This window comes from Betta splendens, chromosome 21, assembly GCF_900634795.4.
Source record: "Betta splendens chromosome 21, fBetSpl5.4, whole genome shotgun sequence".
Taxonomy (NCBI): Eukaryota; Metazoa; Chordata; class Actinopteri; order Anabantiformes; family Osphronemidae; genus Betta; species Betta splendens.
Window position 1 is genome coordinate 14,699,993 of NC_040899.1, and position 23,633 is coordinate 14,723,625.

At 45.1% G+C, this 23,633-nt stretch overlaps 1 protein-coding gene, 2 long non-coding RNA genes and 1 pseudogene across 4 annotated transcripts; 1 reads left to right on the forward strand and 3 right to left on the reverse strand.

Annotated features, from left to right (window-relative positions):
- Positions 1 to 4,817: 4,817 nt before the first annotated feature.
- On the forward strand, positions 4,818 to 6,216 carry LOC129603553 (uncharacterized). Its single transcript, XR_008693510.1, has 3 exons — positions 4,818 to 5,702; positions 5,863 to 5,951; positions 6,053 to 6,216. It is a non-coding gene; the product is annotated as an uncharacterized LOC129603553 (long non-coding RNA).
- A 3,352-nt stretch (positions 6,217 to 9,568) lies between these two features.
- Positions 9,569 to 13,390, reverse strand: LOC114846699 (uncharacterized; annotated as a pseudogene).
- On the reverse strand, positions 9,569 to 16,469 carry LOC114846700 (uncharacterized). 2 transcript variants are annotated; one of them, XM_055505334.1, is made up of 3 exons: positions 16,165 to 16,469; positions 14,142 to 15,997; positions 9,569 to 13,862 (listed from the first exon to the last, which is right to left on the reverse strand). In XM_055505334.1, the coding sequence occupies exons 2-3, from the start codon at positions 15,820 to 15,822 to the stop codon at positions 13,393 to 13,395; spliced, it is 2,151 nt and encodes a 716-aa protein (XP_055361309.1). In that variant the 5' UTR covers positions 15,823 to 15,997; positions 16,165 to 16,469; the 3' UTR covers positions 9,569 to 13,392. The 2 variants fall into 2 exon arrangements, with proteins under 2 accessions (XP_055361309.1, XP_028991510.1); XM_029135677.3 differs by having other exon boundaries at positions 9,569 to 15,997.
- A 1,276-nt stretch (positions 16,470 to 17,745) lies between these two features.
- LOC121201893 (uncharacterized) lies at positions 17,746 to 18,506 on the reverse strand. The gene is made up of 3 exons (XR_008693511.1): positions 18,420 to 18,506; positions 18,112 to 18,321; positions 17,746 to 17,901 (listed from the first exon to the last, which is right to left on the reverse strand). It is a non-coding gene; the product is annotated as an uncharacterized LOC121201893 (long non-coding RNA).
- Positions 18,507 to 23,633: the final 5,127 nt, after the last annotated feature.

The following is a 23,633-nucleotide window of genomic DNA, read 5'->3' on the forward strand; positions in this document are numbered from 1 at the left end:
TACTAGTTTCCGTTCTTCGCTGTGTCCACCTTTTTTGCTTTCGAGCGCACCTTCTTGTGGTGCGTTCAATTTCAATATACAAAACTATTTCCTGTGGCAAAACAATAAATCAACATCCTCAGATGCTACACACTGACCCTAGTCATTTGGCTTCAACATTAGTGATGAGATGGGTCGCATCACATATTACCTAGTTAGTGGAAACAGTAATGATTTTATGGTTTTTAAAAACAAAAGATTTTGGACAGGAATTAAGTTAATGCACAGGTGCTGTCACGCAACGGCAGACGAAAGGACCCACATGCACAGCACGGAGACCACAGGCAGAACGTAGGGTTAAACGGTTTATTCAGAAACACAGACAGTCCAGGTCATGCACAGTCAATCAAGGGGCTTCGGTATCGGTGGGGCAGGCGGGTACGGATCCAGGGGCAGGCAGAGATTCAGTAACCGAAGATAGCAGTTTTACAGTACCGTGAGGGAGCAGGGCGTCTCGTAGTCGGGCGGTCAGGTTCGTATTTCCAGAGCTGTCCAAGCAAAAGTACCGATCAGGGAGCAGGCGAGAATCAGGAGTCAGAAAACGGAGCTGGATCAAAACACATGAACAGGATAACTAAATGCTGGAAAGGGTAGTCTGGCATACATACGACGATCTGGCGGGGAACTGAGGAAACAGGTGGTGGTTAAATACAAGAAGTGATTACTTGATACGGAGCAGGTGTGACTAATGGGGACCGGAAGTAAAGCTGGAACCGAAAACAGAAACCGGGAGACTACCAAAATAAAGACAGGAAGTGGAAACTGGAACCCAAAACATGATGATATGACAGAGAAGCAAGGTGCCTTCAAAATAAACCTGATAACAGAGCCGGAACCTGACAGTACCCCTCCCTCTAGGGCGTCTTCCACGGCGCCCACGGAAGCCCCCCCCCCCCCAAACCAGGGCGGGCGGAGGGTGGTCACAGGAGGAGGGACCGAATCCCCCCCCCTCAAGGCAGACAAGCAGGGTGGGCGGAGGGAGGACTGGAGGAGGGTCAAATCAGGAGTTCATAAAACCGGAAGCAGGAAGCTCAGAGTTCATCCCCAACGGTCCCATGGGGCCCAGAAAACCCCCCCCTCTTTTGGAGGGTGGCAGCAGGGGAGTCCCAGGATCGTGGTGGGCGACGGCGGCAGAGGCCTCGCCATCGTCGTGGCAGGAGGGGGCGTTCCCCAGGCGAGCGGCCATGACGACGGCGAAGCCGAGGCGGACGGCGCCGCAGGAGGCAGCGCCACCCAAACGGCAGGAAGCGCCGAGGGCGAGGCCACCAGTCCAGCTGCCGAAGCGAGAACAGACGTGGCAGTCTGGCCGGGCCGCCAGGAACCGATGCAGGTGTGGCCGGAGCCGGGCCGCCAGGAACCGATGCAGGTGCGGCCGGAGCCGGGCCGCCAGGAACCGATGCAGGTGCGACGGGAGCTGCGGCGGGCGCGACCCCCTCCTGGAGGTCCGCCGGGACTGCGGCGGGCGCGACCCCCTCCTGGAGGTCCGCCGGGACTGCGGCGGGCGCGACCCCCTCCTGGAGGTCCGTCGGGACTGCGGCTGGCGCGACCCCCGAGGCCGACTGGAACGGCCTCAACATGGCCGACAGGAACGGCCTCAACATGGCCGACAGGAACGGCCGCAACATGGCCGACAGGAACGGCCGCAACATGGCCGACAGGAACGGCCGCAACATGGCCGACAGGAACGGCCGCAACATGGCCGACAGGAACGGCCGCAACATGGCCGACAGGAACGGCCGCAACATGGCCGACAGGAATTGGGACGGCGTCCCCTCCGGAGCCGGCATGACTGCTTACAGCTGCCGAGCTCGACGGAGGAGACGTCGGGCCTGATCGGGTGTGCACAGCACCCGTTCGACAGGTGGAGTCCTCTGACTGGGATAAGACCTGCGCGTGACTGGACTGAACTGGGACAGGAGCGTGACTGGACCGAACTGGGACAGAGCTCGACTGTACTGGGACAGGGCTCGACTGTACTGGGCTCGACTGGACTGGAACCTGAACTGGGCTCGACTGGGCTGGAGCCTGGACTGGGCTCGACTGGACTGGAGCCTGGACTGGGCTCGACTGGACTGGAACCTGAACTGGGCTCGACTGGACTGGAACCTGAACTGGGCTCGACTGGACTGGAACCTGAACTGGGCTCGACTGGGCTGGAACCTGGACTGGGCTCGACTGGACTGGGCTCGACTGAACTGGGCTCGACTGAACTGGGCTCGACTGAACTGGGCTCGGCTGGGCTGGAGACTGAACTGGGCTCGGCTGGACTGGAGACTGAACTGGGCTCGGCTGGACTGGAGACTGAACTGGGCTCGGCTGGACTGGAGACTGAACTGGGCTCGGCTGGACTGGAGACTGAACTGGGCTCGGCTGGACTGGGGCTGGAAACTGAGCATGGCTTGACTGACCTGACTGAGAGGTGGGACATGAAGCGGCTGCTGGCTGCAGACCCGGGAGTTGCAGGACCTCACGCAGGACAGGTTCCCTCAGGACGAGAGCGGCTGCTTCCTCGAACAATTGTTCTCTCGTGCCCTGGTCTGCTGCCGAATCGGCGGTGTTCATGAGATGGGCAAAGAGAAACGCAACTGGAGGAGAGCAGAGGAGGTGGACCCGTCGGGCGACGCTAGCGGGGATGCCTGCAATCGACACAACACAGTCAGTGGGAGAACTGAGGGGAACCTCCGCGGGAGGGGAGAGCTGCTCGGGCACTGCGACCGAGATCTCTGGGCCCTGAACCTCAGACCCGTGCCCTCGCCGACGTCGTCTGGGGCGCCTGCGGCTGACCGTCGTCTGAGGCGCTGAGAGCGGCAGGGGCTGGGTCTCTGTAGCGGGGTCCGTGTGGTGAACCGAACCGGCGGCGTCTGGAACTTGGGTTGTAGCCGCAGGCGCGGCGACAGGAATGGGAACCGCCGACGCGGCGACAGGAACGGGAACCGCCGGAGCGGCGTCAGGAACGGGAACCGCCGGAGCGGCGACAGGAACGGGAACCGCCGGAGCGGCGTCAGGAACGGGAACCGCCGGAGCGGCGTCAGGAACGGGAACCGCCGGAGCGGCGTCAGGAACGGGAACCGCCGGAGCGGCCAGGCGATACGCGCAGAGCGCGTGTCAAGTCCCTCCGCGTTAGTCGGAGCCCATCGAAATACGCTTGCACTCCGGGGTACTCACGCCACCAGTATTCGTCCTCCAGTATCTCGATGGCCAGTTCTACCACGGAGAGCCGAACCTGGGGGCTGGGTGCTTCCGCATATCTCCTGGCTAAGCCCTGGAGATCGCCACGGATGTCCTCCGGTAAACTTAGGTAAACGAGGTCCATTGCTCTGGTGAGCGGCTTGTACACGGAGCCAAACAGAGAGGGAAAAAAGAAGAGACAGCGGCGGCTGACCGGGGTGAAGGCTGGGCGCTGGCTGGGTCCAAGTCTGGCCAGATCGTTCTGTCACGCAACGGCAGACGAAAGGACCCACATGCACAGCACGGAGACCACAGGCAGAACGTAGGGTTAAACGGTTTATTCAGAAACACAGACAGTCCAGGTCATGCACAGTCAATCAAGGGGCTTCGGTATCGGTGGGGCAGGCGGGTACGGATCCAGGGGCAGGCAGAGATTCAGTAACCGAAGATAGCAGTTTTACAGTACCGTGAGGGAGCAGGGCGTCTCGTAGTCGGGCGGTCAGGTTCGTATTTCCAGAGCTGTCCAAGCAAAAGTACCGATCAGGGAGCAGGCGAGAATCAGGAGTCAGAAAACGGAGCTGGATCAAAACACATGAACAGGATAACTAAATGCTGGAAAGGGTAGTCTGGCATACATACGACGATCTGGCGGGGAACTGAGGAAACAGGTGGTGGTTAAATACAAGAAGTGATTACTTGATACGGAGCAGGTGTGACTAATGGGGACCGGAAGTAAAGCTGGAACCGAAAACAGAAACCGGGAGACTACCAAAATAAAGACAGGAAGTGGAAACTGGAACCCAAAACATGATGATATGACAGAGAAGCAAGGTGCCTTCAAAATAAACCTGATAACAGAGCCGGAACCTGACAGGTGCATTGATACTGTGAAACTCTGCAGATTACTGTGATGTAAGGAGTCTTCCACAGGGTCTTGTATTTGTAGGGCAGGGTGTTCCTCCCCTCTAATAATTGCAATAATGTGGACAACAACACATGTCACCTTAATGTCACAGGCCTCTCAGGTGTTACCCTGAGGTGACGTAGGCACTGAAGACGTGCTTTAAACAGGTCTACGGTCATTTCCACCCAGGCTCTTGTTCTGCAGGGCCACATTAAAGCGCTGCTGGGGGCCTGCTTCAGGTTCTGGGTGAGGGGTCAGTAGTGTGGGCATGGGTGACCTCTATCTCCAGCAGAAAGCCGTCAATCTCTCCTACTGTAAGAAAGTTCTCATTACTTTAGTGCTGTGTAGAAGTGCTCCTGTGAGTGTGTAGTGTATAAATTGAAATAAGTGTATAGGACCTACATGTACTTACCACAGTGCAGCCTGTTACTTAGGGTTGACTCACGATATATTCATGAATATATGAACAGAGCCGGGCCACTTGGCCTCCACGTTTGTTATATGTGCAGCATCACATATGATCTTGGTGCTGTAAACAATGATACATGTCAGTTACAGTATGATGTAGTCTTTGACCATTACAAAGAGTAGTCAGTGCACCTGCACATTTATTAGTTTATTTCCAGCGGTCACAGCAAGATGTGATTAACTGATCGTTTTTCAGATTAGCCTAACTGAAAGAATTACCTGCAATCCTGTGAAACTCCTCTTTAATGGCTCTGATGAGTTTGTGGCAAGGAAAGCGCGCGAGGTCGAACTATTCTACATACAGTGGCTTCACTAAAGTGCTCAGCATCTCCAACGTTATAAGGAAAACTACCGTTTGCAAAAAAACGTAACGCAAAATAAAGAATCTGCTCGGATGTAAAAGTACGGCCACGACGGGCGACGTGTCTGATGTATGGGTGGATAAGATTATTAATATACGTTATGGAGTCTAGAGAAAAACAGTACCGCTCAAAAATAATTGCAAGGTGATATGACAGAAAATTAACTCGTCGCGTCAAAATCCTCTCACGGCGTAAATTCAATGCTGTGCGAATTAATACAGCCTCCTCATCTACAGGATCCTCTAGAAACGGACGTGGCATTTTGGTCTCTTTAAATACCTCGTTTAATCTTTCAGTACATTCATAGATTTTACCTGTTTCCTTCGCGCAGTGTTCACTTTAAAAAGGGGCGGAGACCGAAAGAAAACTCAGGGTTTCCCGAATAAAACCTGCTCGCGACCAGGTTTGGTTCACAGAGTAAGTTGCCATAGTAACTGACTCTGGGTTTCGGTTACCTCGCTTCTTGAAACGGGTTTAAACTTACCCCGCGTTACGGGTTTAAGTAACCTCGCTTTCTGAAACCGAAAACTGAGTTTTCCTCATTTCGGGGTTAACAAACTCAGAGTTTCCACAAAACCTCCTTCTTGAAACGGGCCCCTGTGTTGCGTTACGTTTTTTGTTGCAAACAGTAGTTTTCTTTATAACGTTGGAGATGCTGAGCACATTAGTAAAGCCACTGTATGTAGAATAGTTCGACCTCAAGCGCTTTCCTCGACACAAACTCCTCAGAACCATTATAGAGGAGTTTCACAGGATTGCAGGTATGTGGTATTTAATTAGTTTCAGTGACGCTAATCGGAAAAATGATCAGTTAATAACATTTTGCTGTGACCTGAAATAAACTAATAAATTTGCAGGTGCACTAATTATTCTTTCTAATGCTGATTGTAACTGACATGTATTATTGTTTACACCACCAAGATCATATGTGATGCTACACAAGTGGCCCAGCTCTGGTCATGACTCATGAATATATCGTGAGTCAACCCTAAGTAACAGACTGCACTGTGGTAAGTACACGTATGTCCTATAGACTTATTTCAATGCATGCACTCACACTCACAGGAGCACTTCTACACAGCACTAAAGTAATGAGAACATTCTTATACAGTAGGAGAGATTGACGGCTTTCTGCTGGAGATAGGGGTCACCCATGCCAGCCCACACTACTGACCCCTCACCCAGAACCTGAAGCAGGCCCCCAGCAGTGCTTTAATTTGGCCCTGCAGAACAAGAGCCTGGGTGGAAATGACCGTAGGCCTGTTTAAAGCACGTCTTCAGTGTCTACGTCATCTCAGGGTAACACCTGAGAGGCCTATGACATGTGTTGTTGTGGTGGAAATTTTCAATAAAGAAGCAGATGAGAGAGTTGTCCTTTTGTGCGATTTATTGAAATAATAAAGAAAATAAAAATAATGGGGAAAGCAAATAAAAAGCATGGATGTTGATCGTGCACATCAACAAACCAAAAACCAGCTGGGGAGATCAGTGCACACACCACGAAGGTGTGATGCAAAGAGCCTCTCTGCCTTTTAACCCCTTCCTCTGGCTCTGGTGGAATGTCTCTCTACAGCAATGGAATTGTTTGTGCCACCTTATCTCACTGTGAGTGAGAATGTTTGCTTTCTCATTTCTGCATCATCATGTCTTGTTATCCAAAGGAAGGAACACCGAGCTTCCAAGACAAGATGCATTGGCTTTAACAGCCTTGGGTCTGGTGGGGAGTCAGATAGGATGGAGCCAGAGTCCGGGTGTAAAAGACAAACATATATCACAAATTATTAGTCAGTCAAATGGAACATCAGATGTTTAGACTTGATGTACGACAGGGCGCAAGGGATTAGTTGTTTGTGTAAGAATGTTCAGTTCGGTATTGCACCTAACCAGCACATGACGAGTGTGTTGGATAAGAAATAGCACAAAGGCAAAATTTTTCCATTACAGTTGTTCTCCACATTATTTCAATTATTAGAGGGGAGCAACACCCTGCCCTACAAATACAAGACCCTGAGGAAGACTCCTTCCATCACAGTGATTTGCAGAGTGGATGGACAGTCAGAGATGTGATTTGCTTTAATGTCTTAATCAGCCATCACCACCACCACCACCAATAAAAGAAACTGAATAAATGCAAATCACAATTTATTTGGTTTTCTTCATTTCCTACAAATACAAAGGCAATTGTTAGATTTTATGATTCTTCCAATAATTCATAAAATTCACCTTTAACTATACACTCACCTCCAGCTTTTGTTTGAGAATTTCAATTTCTAGATCTGTCTTTTCAATCTGACGGTCCAAGTATAACATTTCCTTGAGATTCAGTTAATACAACTCCTTAACTGGTAACTGAAAAAACAGACGATTTAGTGGTGCAGGTCCTCCACCAGTTGTTCTAGCCTCTGCCTTCTTTCTGTTGGCTGAGTAGAAGTCAAAAGATTTAACTGTGTGAAAACATTACAGCCATGTTGAAAGTGTGCAGCATCGCATATGATCTTGGTGGTGTAAACAATGATACGTCAGTTACAGTGACCATTAGAAAGAGTAGTCAGTGCACCTGCACATTTATTAGTTTATTTCAGGTCACAGCAAGATTTTATTAACTCATTTGTTGTTGAGTTTGTGTCAAGGAAAGCGCTTGAGGTCGAACTATTCTACGTACAGTGGCCTCACTAATGTGCTCAGCATCTCCAATGTTATAAAGAAAACTACCATTTGCAAAAAAAAGGTAACGCAACACCAAGAATCTGTTCGGATGTAAAAGCACGGCCACGACGGGTGTGTGACATATGGGTAAATAAGATTATTATTATGTTTTATGGAGTCTCGAGAAAAACGGTACCGCTAAAATAAATATGCACGGTGATATGACAAAAATTAACTTGTGGTGTCAAAATCCTCTTGCGGCGTAAATTCAATGCCGTGTGAATTAATACATCGTCCTTATCTACAGGATCGTGTAACTTCACTTTGGTGCATAGGTTCAGGCTCAGACCACTTTCCCCTTGTTCTACTAAATGTGTACTATCACCACACAAAGTTCTATCTATTTTTACTGTATAGTTTAGGATTTATTAGTATTCAAATCTACCATGTCATACTGTATTACGGTCAAATTTGATGATTAATAACTTGACTTTGGGGCATAGTTCCAGGCTCAGACCACATTCTCCTTGTTCTTCTAGAGGTGTACTATCAACACACAAATATCTGTGTATTTTTACTGTATAGTTTACGTTTTAGCAGTATTTGAAAGTGCTATGTCATACTGTAATAAAGTCAACTTTGATCATTAATAACTTGACTTTGGTGCATAGTTCCAGGCTCAGACCACTTGCCCCTTGTTCTAATACATGTGTACTATCACCACACAACGATCTGTGTACTTTTACTGTACAGTTTAGGATTTATTAGTATTCAAAACTACCATGTCATACTGTAATAAAGTCAACTTTGATGATTAATAACTTGACTTTGGTGCATAGTTCCAGGCCCAGACCACTTTCTCCTTGTTCTACTAGACGTGTCATGTTTTTATATAAAGAACAGTAAGTAAGGCTGGGCAGGAATACAGACATTAAACCCATTTATTAACATCTGTTGGACACAAAAGTGAACGTGTGACTTTTAACGTTTTTCTCCAGCAACAACAAAAGTTATTAATCATGTTCAGTGTTTTACACACACACACGCGCACACACACACACGCACACACACAAATTTATATATATAAGGGAACACAGTCAAAAACTGAACATTTGTGTGGAACACACAAATACAACTTTATGCAAAAATGAGAAATGCGGTGAGACAGATAGGATACATCCTGTTACTTTTTCATGGCTAATAAATTATTTACAAAGACAGCAATTCCAGTCTTCACTTGCTGCTTTTTTAACGGTGTCTTTATCTACGTTTAGGCACTGTGCGTGATACCACTGGCAACAGCCATCATCCTGTATCTGTAAAAGGGCACATGAATGACCATTGTATAGTGTAGTAAATCTACAGCTGCCAGATTGAAATGGACAAACTCAAACCACCACTACATTAACGTTTAAACAGATACATCTTAATTTTATGACAAGTGGTGACATAATATTATCAGCAAGGAAGAAAGGACAGAGCAGCAGTGAGAAGTCGCCTGGTCTCCTGCAGGAGTGTAAAGCCTGAGAACCCCGATGTCCATGACAGCAAGTCGTCCATCGGTCCGTGGGTCTGAGGGCTGAGGCACGAGCTTATAGACCCTGATCCTACGTCAGCTAGACATCTGGTTTCGTTCTAACTTCTGGCCTGATACCACTGGCCAACAATAAGTGTTTACTCAAAAGTAAATGTCTGTTTCCTGGAGTGTATCCCAGACATTCCTTGGACAGCAACTCTGCCAAAATACAAGGAGTAATAGAACAGTCACTGCACCTTAACATGACCAGAAAATGACAGTGATCAGTTATTGCCCCCTCTGTTCCAATTCTTGCACCTTGTAATATTTAAACACTACAGAAAACAGAATCATAACAAGCCTCCGTTGCTGAAAACAAAAACAGTACTCTAGTGTTCTTGTCCAGAGTGTTGAAACTCTAAACTAAACACGGAGCTAACCAGACGTCAAATGAAGAGGATTCACTTCATAAAAGTGTCGTTTATTTTCTTCTCTTCACTTTATATGGTAATTTGGTAAAAACTGTAAAAACACAATACAAAAGGAAAACATTCAGTCTCTGAATACTGTCACCGAAACTTTTAAGACTGAATATCAATCAAATACAACATTGTATGCTTTCTCGTTTTAACACATACATACGCAAATATAGCGTTTATAGTATGAACCATCAAAAAATACAAACTTACGGCATTGCGTCTATGGTATTTCTTAGCGGATGGCAAGAGATTCACATGACGGTCGCATGTGCCTAGTTTCTCCCGTATCCCGTCGTAAACAGGAAATTACTAACGCGATCTCCCGCAAACCGGAAGTCACTTAACACATATCGCGAGATTATATAAACTTCTCAAATTAGCAATTTGTCCTGAGAGAAACAATTTTATATTATCATACACATACTTATAAACATTTGAGATGAACACTTTGCATCAAACAAACTTAAATACAAATTTAGGAAAAAATATACATAAATTAAAGATTGCCTTAAAGGCAACACACTCCCCGTCTGACCTTTGTAAGGTCACTGAACATCAGAACAAATCAAACAGTTATTACTTCAGTCTTTAGACATGAGTAGAACAACCTCTCCTACAGGTCTCAGAAAAGTCTTTGGGTTTCCTCCCTCTGTTGTTTGCAACTCGATTTTCCTGACATGTTCGTCTTTACCAGGGAATGTGGCAGTGACTCTGGCCATGGGCCAGCAGTTGCGTGCAACCTGTTTATCCTTTAGTAGGACCAAGTCTCCGACTTGAAGGTTCCTTCGAATTTCCGTCCACTTCTGTCTGCGTTGCAGAGTGTGCAGTTATTCCTTTTTCCAACGAGTCCAGAACTGATCTGCTAGGGTCTGAACCTGTCTCCACTGCTTTGTGTGTAGATCTTTGTCTGAAAACTCCCCTAATGGAGGCGGAACTCCTACTTTCTGTGTGAGGAGCATCGACGGAGAAAGAATGAAGGGGTTTTCTGGATCTGAAGACACAGGTGTAAGCGGCCGTCCATTCATAATGGCTGTAACCTCTGCCATCAGTGTGCACAGTACCTCATGTGTTAGTCGAATGTTCTGCTGTAAAAACATTGAGTCGAGGATTCTTCTAGCGATGCCTATCATTCGTTCCCAGGAACCTCCCATATGAGAGGCATGGGGTGGGTTGAATACCCATGTGCAACCCTGTTCACTCAGGTAACTATGCATCCTTTTGTCCATGCCCAGTTCTTTGCTTGCACCGATGAAGTTAGTGCCACAGTCAGATCGTAACTGCTTTGCAGGGCCTCTGAGTGCGAAGAAACGCCTGAGGGCGTTGATGCAGCTGGACGTGTCCATAGACTCGATGACCTCGATGTGGACTGCTCGTGAACTCATGCAACTGAACATGATAGCCCATCTTTTGCTTCCCGCTTGTCCTCCTCTAGTACGTCTGATGTTGACAGACCATGGCCCAAAAACGTCTAGTCCTACATATGTAAATGGAGGGCAGACTTGGAGTCGTTCAGGTGGCAGATCTGACATATGTTGCTCTTCCTGTTTTCCTCGCAGTTTGCGGCAGATCACACATTTATGAAGCACTGAATTGACCAGAGCTTTGCCTCCCAAAATCCACAAACCAGCGGCCCTGATGGCACCTTCTGTCAGATGGCGACCTTGGTGTTTCACTTGCTCATGGTAATAACGTGTGAGCAGCACAGAGATGTGGTTGCGCTTCGGCAGGATTATTGGGTTCTTTTCCACAGATGTGAGGCCTGAATATTTAAGGCGTCCTCCTAAAACAAGAAGACCATTATCCAGGATTGGATTGAGTGTCCTTAAACAGCTGTTGGTAGGTATCATTTTGTTGGTGTGCAAGGCTGCACGTTCCTTGGCAAAAGCTGAAATTTGCGTTGCTTTGAAGATAACGTCCTTGGCTTGGTCACGTTCCTCTTGAGTATGCGGTAAGTTACATATGTGCCATCCCTTGCATTTGCTGTTTTGAACTGAGTGATTGTATGATTTGGCAATGTGGATAAGTGATGCTATGCTTCTTACCAATGAGGTAAAGGTAGAGAATCGCTGAAAGCGTTCAGATGTTAGCACTTTGCTGTCCAGAAAGGTAGCACAGGTCCTTACTTCTGGTCGAATTTCCACATCCGTTTCTGGTTCGATTAACTCAAATGATGGACTGGGTTGTGTTTCTTCCACAGGTGTCTTACGGAGGAAGTCAGGTCCTGTAAACCATGAGGTCTGAGCAAGATGAGATGCAGGCACGGATCTTGAAGCATGGTCAGCAGGGTTCTTCTCTGTATGGACGTAATTCCATTGTTCTGGCCTTGATGACATGCGAATTCGCTGGACTCTATTATGGACGTACAAATAGAATCGTTTTGATTCGTTACAGATGTAACCAAGAACCACTTTGCTGTCTGTGTAAAACTTGACAGCATCCAGTTCCAGATCCAGCTCGTCTTGTATGAGATCAGCCATTTCAACTGCTAAGACGGCTGCACAGAGCTCAAGTCTTGGGACTGTTGGGACAGATTGTGGTGCCAGCTTCGCCTTACCCATGATGAATCCCACCTCGACATGGCCGTGTTCTTGAACTGTTCTTAAATATGCTACTGCACCTATAGCTTTGACTGAAGCATCTGAGAACACACACAGTTCTTTGTATGTTGTTTCACTGGGTGAAGCCGCAGTATAAATACGTGGGACATGAAGCTGCTTTAGATCTTGAAGTGAATTTCTCCACGCCTCCCATTGGTTTAGCCTATCTGCAGGCAGGGGTGTGTCCCAGTCAGACTGCTCGGAGGTAAGTTCTCTTAGAATTGCTCTTCCCTGGATTGTGACCGGAGCAATCAGGCCCAGAGGATCGAAAATGCTACTCACAGTAGACAGAACACCTCGACGAGTGAATAGCTTGTTATTTGGTGGCACTGAGAAGGTGAATGTGTCCGTTCTGATTTCCCACAGAAGACCTAAACTTCGCTGTGTGGGTGTGTCTTTTCCACTCAAATCCAAGTTCTTCACCACTGCACAGTCTTCTGGTGAGAAGGCCTCTGTGACTGCCTGACAGTTTGAAACGAGCTTGTGCAAACGCAGGTTAGACTCTGCGAGTGAAGCCTGTGTTCGTTTCAGAAGATCAATTGCTTCAGCTTCAGTTGACACTGATATTAGGCCATCATCGACATAAAAGTGTCTTTCCACAAACTTAACAGTGTCCTCGCCATACCTTTGTGCACCTTCCCTTATGGCTCTTCTTAGCCCATAGACAGCAACTGCAGGCGACGGACTGTTACCGAAGACGTGGACTCTCATTCTGTACTCGACAACCTCCTTGTTGATGTCATTATCCTTGTGCCAAAGAAATCGTAAGAAGTTTCTGTGGTCTTCATGTACTAGGAAACAGTGAAACATTTGCTGGATGTCAGCAAGAACTGCAACCTTCTCTTTCCTGAACCGTAACAGAACACCTAGGAGACTGTTATTTAGATCAGGACCTTTAAGAAGCACATCGTTGAGTGAGGTGCCAGACCACTGTGCACTAGAATCAAAAACCACTCTGATCTGGTTGGGTTTCTGTGGGTGATAAACTCCAAATGTTGGGAGATACCAGCATTCCTCATTTTCTTTCAGTTGAGGTGCCACCTCAGCATGTCCATTGGCAAATATCCTTCCCATGAACTCCACATACTGTTGCTGCATCTCTGGTTTCCTTTTCATTGTTCGTTTCAGGGAAGTGAATCGACTAATTGCTTGCTCTTTGTTATTTGGCAAACGCTGTCTGGGTTCTCTGAAAGGCAATGGCGCAACCCAACTGTTATCTTCGTCTCTGTAGACCTTTGCATCCATTCTTGTTGTCATGTTCTGTTTGGATGAACACAGACTGTCCTAGCATTTTTTCATTAACACTGCATCGCTGGTCATAATCATGCCGTGCTTCTCTGGCGTGTATGAAGCTGGTGCAAGGCTGAAATATTGAAGGTCGGCCGTTCTCTAGCACGTTGGTTTTGAATGTCTTTACCATGGGTTTGTGCACGTTCCCGAGACACACATCTCCAACAACCACCCAGCCAAGGTCCAGACGTTGTGCAAAGGGTGCGTTGTGTGGTCCATTAATCTGCTCTCTGACTTTATGTGCTCTAATGACATCTCTTCCCAGTAGCAGTAGTATTTTTGCATCTGGATCTAAGTCTGGGACGTGTTTAGCAATGTCTCTTAAATGGGGTTGGTGCATGATTGCACTTGGAGTTGGAATCTCTGAACGGTTGTTCAGGATGTCGTTGCATTCTAGGAGTGGAGGGAGACAGATGACGACTTTGCCGTCGAGTGACTCTATCTGGAATCCCTCAGCCTTTCTGCCTGATGTTTCTGTGACTCCAGAACAAGTTTTGAGGTAGTAGAAGCATGGACTGCTCTCTATATTAAACAGTTCGAAGAACTCTGACCTAGCTAGTGAGCGATTACTTTGATCATCCAATATTACATAAGCTTTAATGGCTTTGTCCTGAGCGCCTTTTGGATAAATCTTAGTAAGACATATCTTTGAGCATGAGCGGTTCCACTGACCTGGGCCGCAGACTTCTGTGCAGCTTGTGTTGATGGCATCTGTTTGCTCTTCCCCCTCCCCGCCGTCTTCTTGAGCCGTTGAGGGAGCCTTGATTGTTTGGTATGATGAGTCAGGGTGCATTGCTGCATCGTGATAGCTACTACTGCATTCAGAACACTTCACAGCTGACATGCAGGCTTTGGCTAAATGGGAAGTAGAAGAGCAGCATTTGAAACATATTCCTTTCTCTTTGAGGATTGTCCTCCTCTCACTGTAGGGTTTGTTCCGGAACATTCTGCATTTCTTAAGTGGATGAGGTTTGTTATGTAGTGGACAGTTCTTGTTAGGATCAGTATTGGTGATAGAAACATTTGTTTTGTGCACAGAGACTGGTTTGTTTGGGATGAAATGGTTTGAGGTATACTTAGCTGGTTTGGAATGAGTTGTGGGGCTGGACTGACACATGAAACTGGGGTCATTTCTCTTCTTTGCTTCATGGCACACAAACTTGCAAAAGTGCTCAAAGGGTGGAAAGCGACCAAAGTTCTCTTCTTTGTAAAAAGAACCAATAGAGACCCACCTCTCTTGAAGACCGAATGGAAGTTTTTCCACAATTGGTGCTATTCCCCGTGGAGTGTCCAAGTATGTCAGGCCTGTGAGGTAGCCATCTTCTTTAGCACCTTCAATTTCCTGCAGCAAATCTCCTAATTCTCTTAACTTTATGTTGTCTTTAGCAGTAATCTTGGGAAACCTCTCTAATCGCTGAAACAGCAAGTTTTCTAGGATTTCTGGAGCTGCATAAGACTCTTGTAGCCTCTCCCATGCCTTAATTAAGGCTAATCTGGGGTTATTTACATGGACTGAGCGAATGCGTTTTACCAGTTCACTGGAGTCTTTTCCTAGCCACTTAGTCATGAGGTCCAGTTCCTGGGCTGATGTGAGCTGGAGACCGTTAACAGCACCGGAGAATGAAGAGTACCAGGCACGATAATTTTCAGGCTTATCGTCGTACTGGTACAGCCCTGAGTTAACCAAATCTCTCCGTGCTAGATAGAGTGCCACAGGTTCTGGATCCGGCTGTCGGGCAGACGATGGAATATACCGTGGTGTGTATGGCGATGCATCAGCATTCATGATGGGGCTTGATATCTTCTCATCGAAGCTGTTGCCATTGTGGGTCCTTAATTCTTGTGTAGGATTTAGTTGGAAGTCCTCTTTTGCAGGTAAGTGCAGTTTTACTTGGTTTTCCTTTGCATCTGTGTGAGATGGGATGCTTGCAGGCAGGTTTGGAGGATGTGATTGTCGTTGAAGGTCGTTTTGTGAATCCACATATTCCTTTATGCGTTCCTCCTTTACTCTTTCTGAGACAGATTCTCCAGCTGTATCTAAAACCCTCAGTCCTCCAGGATTCTCTAATGCATCTGCTTCTGCTATAGCTGCATCAGCCTCTCTCTGTAGATTCAGCACTTCTATCTCTGCATCGATCCTTACCCTTTCCAACTGATTCTGTGCGTCTCTTGTAAGACTTTCTGCTTCTCTGGCAGCCTTTTCCATCTTTAGCTTAGCTTCTTTGCTAGCATATGACGCTCGTACTTTGGCAGCTTCTGCTTTAGCTCTAGCGATGGCAGCTGCACTTGCTGTGGACGAATGCGTCAAGCCACTCTTGCTGCTTGATGACTTGGAGCTTTGTCTGCTAGCCATTTTGTTGCTTGTAGAAATATGTGAAGTTTATGCCTTTTTACTCTAGTGTTCTTGTCCAGAGTGTTGAAACTCTAAACTAAACACGGAGCTAACCAGACGTCAAATGAAGAGGATTCACTTCATAAAAGTGTCGTTTATTTTCTTCTCTTCACTTTATATGGTAATTTGGTAAAAACTGTAAAAACACAATACAAAAGGAAAACATTCAGTCTTTGAATACTGTCACCGAAACTTTTAAGACTGAATATCAATCAAATACAACATTGTATGCTTTCTCGTTTTAACACATACATACGCAAATATAGCGTTTATAGTATGAACCATCAAAAAATACAAACTTACGGCATTGCGTCTATGGTATTTCTTAGCGGATGGCAAGAGATTCACATGACGGTCGCATGTGCCTAGTTTCTCCCGTATCCCGTCGTAAACAGGAAATTACTAACGCGATCTCCCGCAAACCGGAAGTCACTTAACACATATCGCGAGATTATATAAACTTCTCAAATTAGCGATTTGTCCTAAGAGAAACAATTTTATATTATCATACACATACTTATAAACATTTGAGATGAACACTTTGCATCAAACAAACTTAAATACAAATTTAGGAAAAAATATACATAAATTAAAGATTGCCTTAAAGGCAACACAAGTACTTTACCCAGTCTGTAAAGGCTGGTCCTGATCCTGGTGGCTTTGTGGTTGAGCACATAGCACAGTTAATGTCTGTGTTGAACACTAAAATGTTAAAACAAATTGTATATATTAAGATATTCATTAATAGAATTAATGCAATATTGTCTTTTTACAATACAGACTGATAACAATACAAAGACAATGTAACACACCAGAAGCGTGAAATATTTCACACGCTATGTTTGTGCGTTCTTGTGCCATTTGTTTTCTTGTCGGTTTGAAGTCCATACTTGGCATATTTGGGAAGGCCTCCATCACTAACCTGGCCATCTAAATAACATAATTTAGACACAAGTTTTAATTTTTATGAGTGACACTACTTGTAGGAAATCATGCATGGACTAAACCATTTTTTGCTTACCATAATCACAATGACCCCACAGCTACTGCTATCTTTCTGAACTGGGTGATGCATAATTGCCCCCTTCCATTTTTTATCCACCCAGTCAGTTTTGCTGTGGCAGGCCCGTCTCATGTTGAAATAGTCACTGCAATAGTAGCATTATTGTTATTATTATTATTATTAGCAGTTTAGCAACGTTTGGCAAAAATCAGAATCTTTTTACTGACTGTAAGTCAATGACCTACAGACAATTCCTTTATGACTCTTATCTCTAGATTATGTACCGCAGTCTTTTCGCTGCTTGCTCCGACTCTACCAGTTCTTTGGCACTTTTTGCAGGATCCACAAGATAGACCTTACTTTGGTCTGCATCAACGTACTATTGTAAAACACAGATAATCTAATTATAAATACATTATGATTTTGTAGGCAATAAACTTAATGAAAGGTAATTATACATTAATACTCACCAGAAACTTCCAATGAACATTTTGTATGTTTACAAATTAAACAATGGCTCTGTATTTGCCAAAGTCAATCTGCAATAAAAAAATCATTAACAGATATGAACAAAACATGTATATTTAAAGTAAGGGTTCGATGTGCTTCAGTCATATGTGGGCTTGGATATGTTCTGGCCTGTCATTAAATAAAGAACTTAAAAAGCAGCACTTACCCTTGACAGGCTGTGCCTTCTTACTGCTTCTATCCCCTCAAAAAGGATCACACTGGCAGTGTAATGGTTGAGAATGTACATGGTATTTCCCAAATTAAGTCTCGCTGCGGTGTGGTGAAGATAGCACTCAATGATCTAAGAGATGTATAAATATTAATATAGATAGGACATTTACGGAGGTTCGCATTTTATTATAGAGTTCTGCTTTCACTGTAACACATCGTACCGCTCCTGTAAGCCACTGATGAGAGCGAAGTGATCTCAGCTTACTGTGGTGAATAACAAAGCTTTGGCCCCTAATTTGAGAAGGAACCACAGATACCACCACTTCTGTGTCCTCTTTTTGCCACAATGTTGATAGCTGGATAACACACATTCAAAAGTGTTTGTGTTAAAACAATTTAACAAGTTTAAAAGTTTTATACAGTTGCATACAGTTTTTGGATGCAATTAATTTTTGTATAATGATTTATCCTCATCGCTGATTTATCATCATAATATGATAGACATTGTTAGTTAAATAAGCACTGAGACAGAAAATAATTGTGAAGAAGAGAAGAATCAATCTCACCTGAGATGCAGCATCATGCAAGGTGGTTGCCAGAGATGTCTCTGCATGCTGCTTTACCAAATGAAATGTTTAAGGTCTACGTTAGTGCATCAAAGCTTTTTGCATTAATAATATGTCAAAACGATTTACCTGTCCATTACTGTCATCTTGATGGGCCTCTTCTCCTGTTTCCTTGGTGGGTGTCTGTGTTTGTATCTTTTTCTCAGAGGTCTGAGTGAAAATAATGCATGTGACGAAACAAATATGTAAATACATGTGTATGTTCTGCACATGTGACTAAAAATGTAATAATCTACACAGATAATTACCTTCATCTTTTGCATTACAAAGAGTTTGACTAAAGGGCTCACATAGACAGCTCACTTCCTCTGTCTCCTTTGGTTCCATTTCTCCTCATCTACATGATATCTCTATGACATAAAACCAAATGATATTAAAATTTCGCCTTATGTTATGGCATAGAGCCTGGAATCAAACCTACATGGAAAATGTATTATCAAAATGTTGGAGAGTTATTTATTGATTATTGATTAGTAGATATATCTACAAACAACAAATACTGCAGTGAAATGCAAGTTTGTAAATTATGAATCTTTTATCAATGATAATTACAGTATACACTATCGCGTTTGAAAAATGACATTTTAATAAGTATATACTGAAGTATATACTTCTGAGCTTTTTGTACCCTTTGCTTGCCCTTTAATGAATCTCTGAACTCTCTCAAAAGACCATTCAGGGTCATCTTGTAAGTCACCGCAAAGTCATCCAATTGGGTAAGTCGTCTTCTTTGAAAACGTATACTCTTAAGGTCCCACTGACTTTTCTCCATAATGCCCTGTGTGTGGTTGTCTTGAGAGTAATTCTGGAATTGATATGATTGCAGTAAATTTTTTCAACATGCTTTATATATTTATATTTCAGGGTATTATATAAGTCACATTTTAAATTGAAAAATGCATTTTTAAGTAATATGTAGTATTTTTTAAATGGCTTTACTTGAGTTGTTTTCTGGGCTGCTCTGTTGAACCTCTGTGTAAATCTTTCATAGACTGGCCCGGTTCCATGACGTCCAAGATCACCTGTTTAGACATTGCTCCTTGATTTATCTCATTTCCCTAAAAAAACAGGGAAATAGCTCTTACAGAACCCAAAACAGTAGGCTTACCTGTCAGAACACACGGAGGAGGACCCAAATGCACAGCGCGCAGACGTGGTGAGGAAGGAATCAGGATTTATTTCCACAATCAGAGTTAAACGGTCCAGGTCATACACAGGGGAGCACGGGTTTAAAGCACAGTCGAGGAGCAGGCAATCTCAGGTCCAATAAACAGGCAGGGTTCGGTACACAGAAGAGCACGGCGACGGTACAAACAAGGACTAGGCAAACTTACGGTCAAATGATCAAGCAGGGTTCTTATCCAGGCGAAAGTACAGGCAAGGTTCAGACAGGACTCGGCGGTCAGGGTAATCGGGATCAAAAACACGAGAGACAATACGAGAAACGCTGAAAAGACGTGCTATGACTTGACAATCTGGCAAGGGGCTATGGGAACTGGTGGTGGCTAAATACACACAGAACAGAACAGAACAGAAACAGAGAGTTTATGACCGGGAAAACACAAAGTCCAGATAGTTCCTCACGGAGGGAGGTGGTGAGGAGAGTCTCGGCCGTGCAGCCGCCAGGCCGATGCGGCACATTCCGTCTCCCAGGGCAAGGCTGGAGTCCCAAGAGGGCGGCGGCTGAACAGGACGCCTCCAGTGGTCCAACGCACGCGCCGGTGCTTTCCAAGCGGGCGATGCTCCAGGAGACCAAGGAGGTCGCCCCCAGAACCAGACAGCCGAGGTGGCCGACGACGCAGGAGGCAGCGCCATCGCCGCCGCAGGATGCGCCAACGGCGAGGCCACCCATCAGGCAGACGAGATCCAAGCCGGCGGGATGCCGGCACCAAGGAGCAGGACAGACGTGGGTCCAGAACCAGCGACGAGGGCAGGCGTGGAGACGTGGTCGGCGCCGGACCACCAGGAACCGATGCAGATGCGGTCAGCGCCGGACCACCAGGAACCGATGCAGATGCGGTCAGCGCCGGACCACCAGGAACCGATGCAGATGCGGTCAGCGCCGGACGCAGCGCAGCGGGAGCTGCGACAGGAACAACCTCCTCCTGGAGGTCAGCAGGAACGACCTCCTCCTGGAGGTCAGCAGGAACGACCTCCTCCTGGAGGTCAGCAGGAACGACCTCCTCCTGGAGGTCAGCAGGAACTGCAGCGGGAGCTGCGACAGGAACGACCTCCTCCTGAAGGTCGGCAGGAACTGCGGCAGGCGCGACCTCCTCCTGGAGGTCGGCAGGAACTGCGGCAGGGACTGCAGTCGGCGCGGCCTCCTCCTGGAGGTCGGCGAGTGCTGCAGCAGGAACTGAGGCCGGCGCGACCTCCTCCTGGAACTGCACTGAGCCGCGGAGACACGGGCAGACGGTGCGCGCAGCGCGCGTGCCAATTTTTTGTTGTTCCAGGACAAAGTTTTCAGTGTGCCTGGAGTTGGAACCTGGTCCCTACAACCTGAATCTACCACACTCTCAGGCAGCTTCCCTAAATTATCTAAGCACAGGGTATGTGGTAGTTTCGTGCTTAGGACATCTGCCGTTGTAGATCTGTCATTTGCACGTACAGGCCGTCTTTTTAAGACATTGCAACTGTGCCACACTTCCCTTGAAAGTCACAGTAGCCTTAAGAGACAGCTTGTAATTAACTTTTACAAAGAGTTCTACGGGACATTCTTCAAAATGACAATACCCAGCACAAGGAAACAGAGGGCCAGTTCTTATAGACCCAGCTGCTTTCACAGTGTGTCGTTTGAATGCAAAACTGCAAACGAGTGTACACTGCGAATCCCTTGCGCAATGACATTGGTCCAGTCCAGTGTTTTGAAACGACATTTGTGTTGTTTACTTCTTAAATGATTCCAGTCAGCCTTAGGAATAAAAAAAAAACAAGGTCTTTGTGGCACTGGATGAATAAAAAATATATCTTGATTTTCATTGTCATTTAAGGATGATGGTGATGTTGAAGTACCAACTATTATGTTCTGTAAATGCAAAAACAAACAAAGACAAGAGCACAATATTAGATTACTCAAAAATAAATTTCGTCAGCATTGTTTTTTATTTATTTTATTCTTTCTATTTTATTCCACAAAGTAAGGTTTACCGATGAGTTCAGTAGCAGACATCTGTAACGGCATGAATCCAAATACTGTAATATTCGACTCATTTAATTATACATTTATTGCAATATAAGTAGTAGTGAAGATTTATCTTTTACCCATAAACTGCAGAATGAGTGGTTAGAGACCTTTGCGTATTCCATATAAGTAAACCATAAACTGTGGCAAATGACATCTTACCACTATTACAGTATGCACTTGTGTTTTCACATTACCTAACTTTGTATGGTTACATTTTGATTTTTGTACTCATTAAATGCCTTCATTCAATGATGATGGAAATATTTAAATGGAGATAAAAGTAGGAAGCCAGTTTGCACTCAGTTTAAGTATCAATCTATGATGAAACGACAAACTCACAGTGTTGTGATGATCACAATTGCTACCAGCATCAACTTTAGCTTCAGCTTTGCTCCCTCCATCAGATTGTACGTTACTGGTGCTGCCAGCATCAGCTTCAGCTTTAGCTGCGCTCCCTCCAACAGATTGTACGTTACTGGTGCTGCCTTCTTCTTGTTCTGCAACTCTAGAAGCACTCGCTATCTTGTGCTGCAGGGCCAAAGCATGCATTTAAATATTCAGCAGGAAGATATAAAATATCTTCATCGCTACTATGAAAAATTGAAAATAATTACCTTTCTGTGACGAAAATAGGCTCGTTGTTTTGTGGAGTTTTATACTGGCAATTCCCAAATGTTGACAAACCTCACCCCAGAATGTGTCATTTTGTTCTTTGCTTTGAAGGGTTTTTGATCCTTGAAGCTCGTCAACTGCTGACAGTATATTGTCTCTGGTAAGAATAGTTTTTCTATCCTATCAGAAAATAATGTGTTATTTTTCAGTCAAAACATACTGAAAAATTCTATACATACCCTTCTCGTGAAGTCATTTGTTTTTGGGAAGCTTGTCATATGCAAAACTTAAGATAGACGGCATTTAATCTAAATAGCAGGCCGCTAACTCCTACCTATTAGAGCGCAATGATTTGTTTTTTCACAGCGCAAGGACACACATGAACATGTATCATTGCGCTCTAGAATTAGGGGTTAGAATTAGGTTGATAAACTAGAAAGGATAACGCAGAATACAACAGATTACACTGAGGTAGCAAATTCTGCATATTCAAGGTGACATGACGCTGTCACGAGGCAAATATCGCATAGCAATCTCGAATTCTGTGCACATGGCTAATTTGCATATAACTCTGCGCATGTAGTTTTGGCCTCACCGTCATACGGATCCATGTAGCTGCTCCATCCTTCTAGTTTGCGCCGTTGCACAATCAGACTTGCTCCTCTTGTATCCTCTGGTTTCCAAAGCACTTCGGACTTTAATCAAATCTCCTCTAATTTATTTAAGATATGTTTGTAGTGCGGTACTTGTATTGTGGTACCACTGTAAGGGCCATATTACAACATGACATAGTACTTTTAGGTACCACTAATAAATCCTTAACTAATAAGTAAAAAACACAGGTCTTTGTGTGGTTATAGTACACCTCTAGTAGAACAAGGAGAAAGTGGTCTGAGCCTGGAACTATGCACCAAAGTCAAGTTATTAATTGTCAAAGTTGACTGTATTACAGTATGACAGTACTTTCAACTACTGCTAAATCCTAAACTATACAGTAAAAATACAAAGATATTTGTGTGGTGATAGTACACATCGAGTAGAACAAGGAGAATGCTTTGATGGATAGTTCCAGGCCCAGACCACTTTCCGGTCTGGGCCTGGAACTATGCATCAAAGTCTAGTTATTGATCATTAAAGTTGATTATACGGCCCATACAGTATTACAGTATTACCTGGTAGTGTCGAATACTAATAAATCCTAAACTATACAGTAAAAATACACAGATCTTTGTGGGATGATAGTACACCTCTAGTAGAACAAGGAGAAAGTGGCCTGGCCCTGAAACTATGCACCATGGTCAAGTTATTAATCATCAAATTTGACTGTAATACAGTATGACATGGTAGATTTGAATACTAATGAATCCGAAACTGTACAGTAAAAGTACACAGATCTTTGTGGGATGATAGTACATCTCTAGTAGAACAAAGAGAAAGTGGTTTGAGCCTGGAACTATGCACCAAAGTCAAGTTATTAATTATCAAAGTTGACTGTATTACAGTATGACATGGTAGTTTTGAATACTAATAAATCCTAAACTATACAGTAAAAATACACAGATCTTTGTGTGGTGATAGTACACGTGTAGTAGAACAAGGAGAATGTGGTCTGAGCCTGGAACTATGCACCAAAGTCAAGTTATTAATTGTCAAAGTTGACTGTATT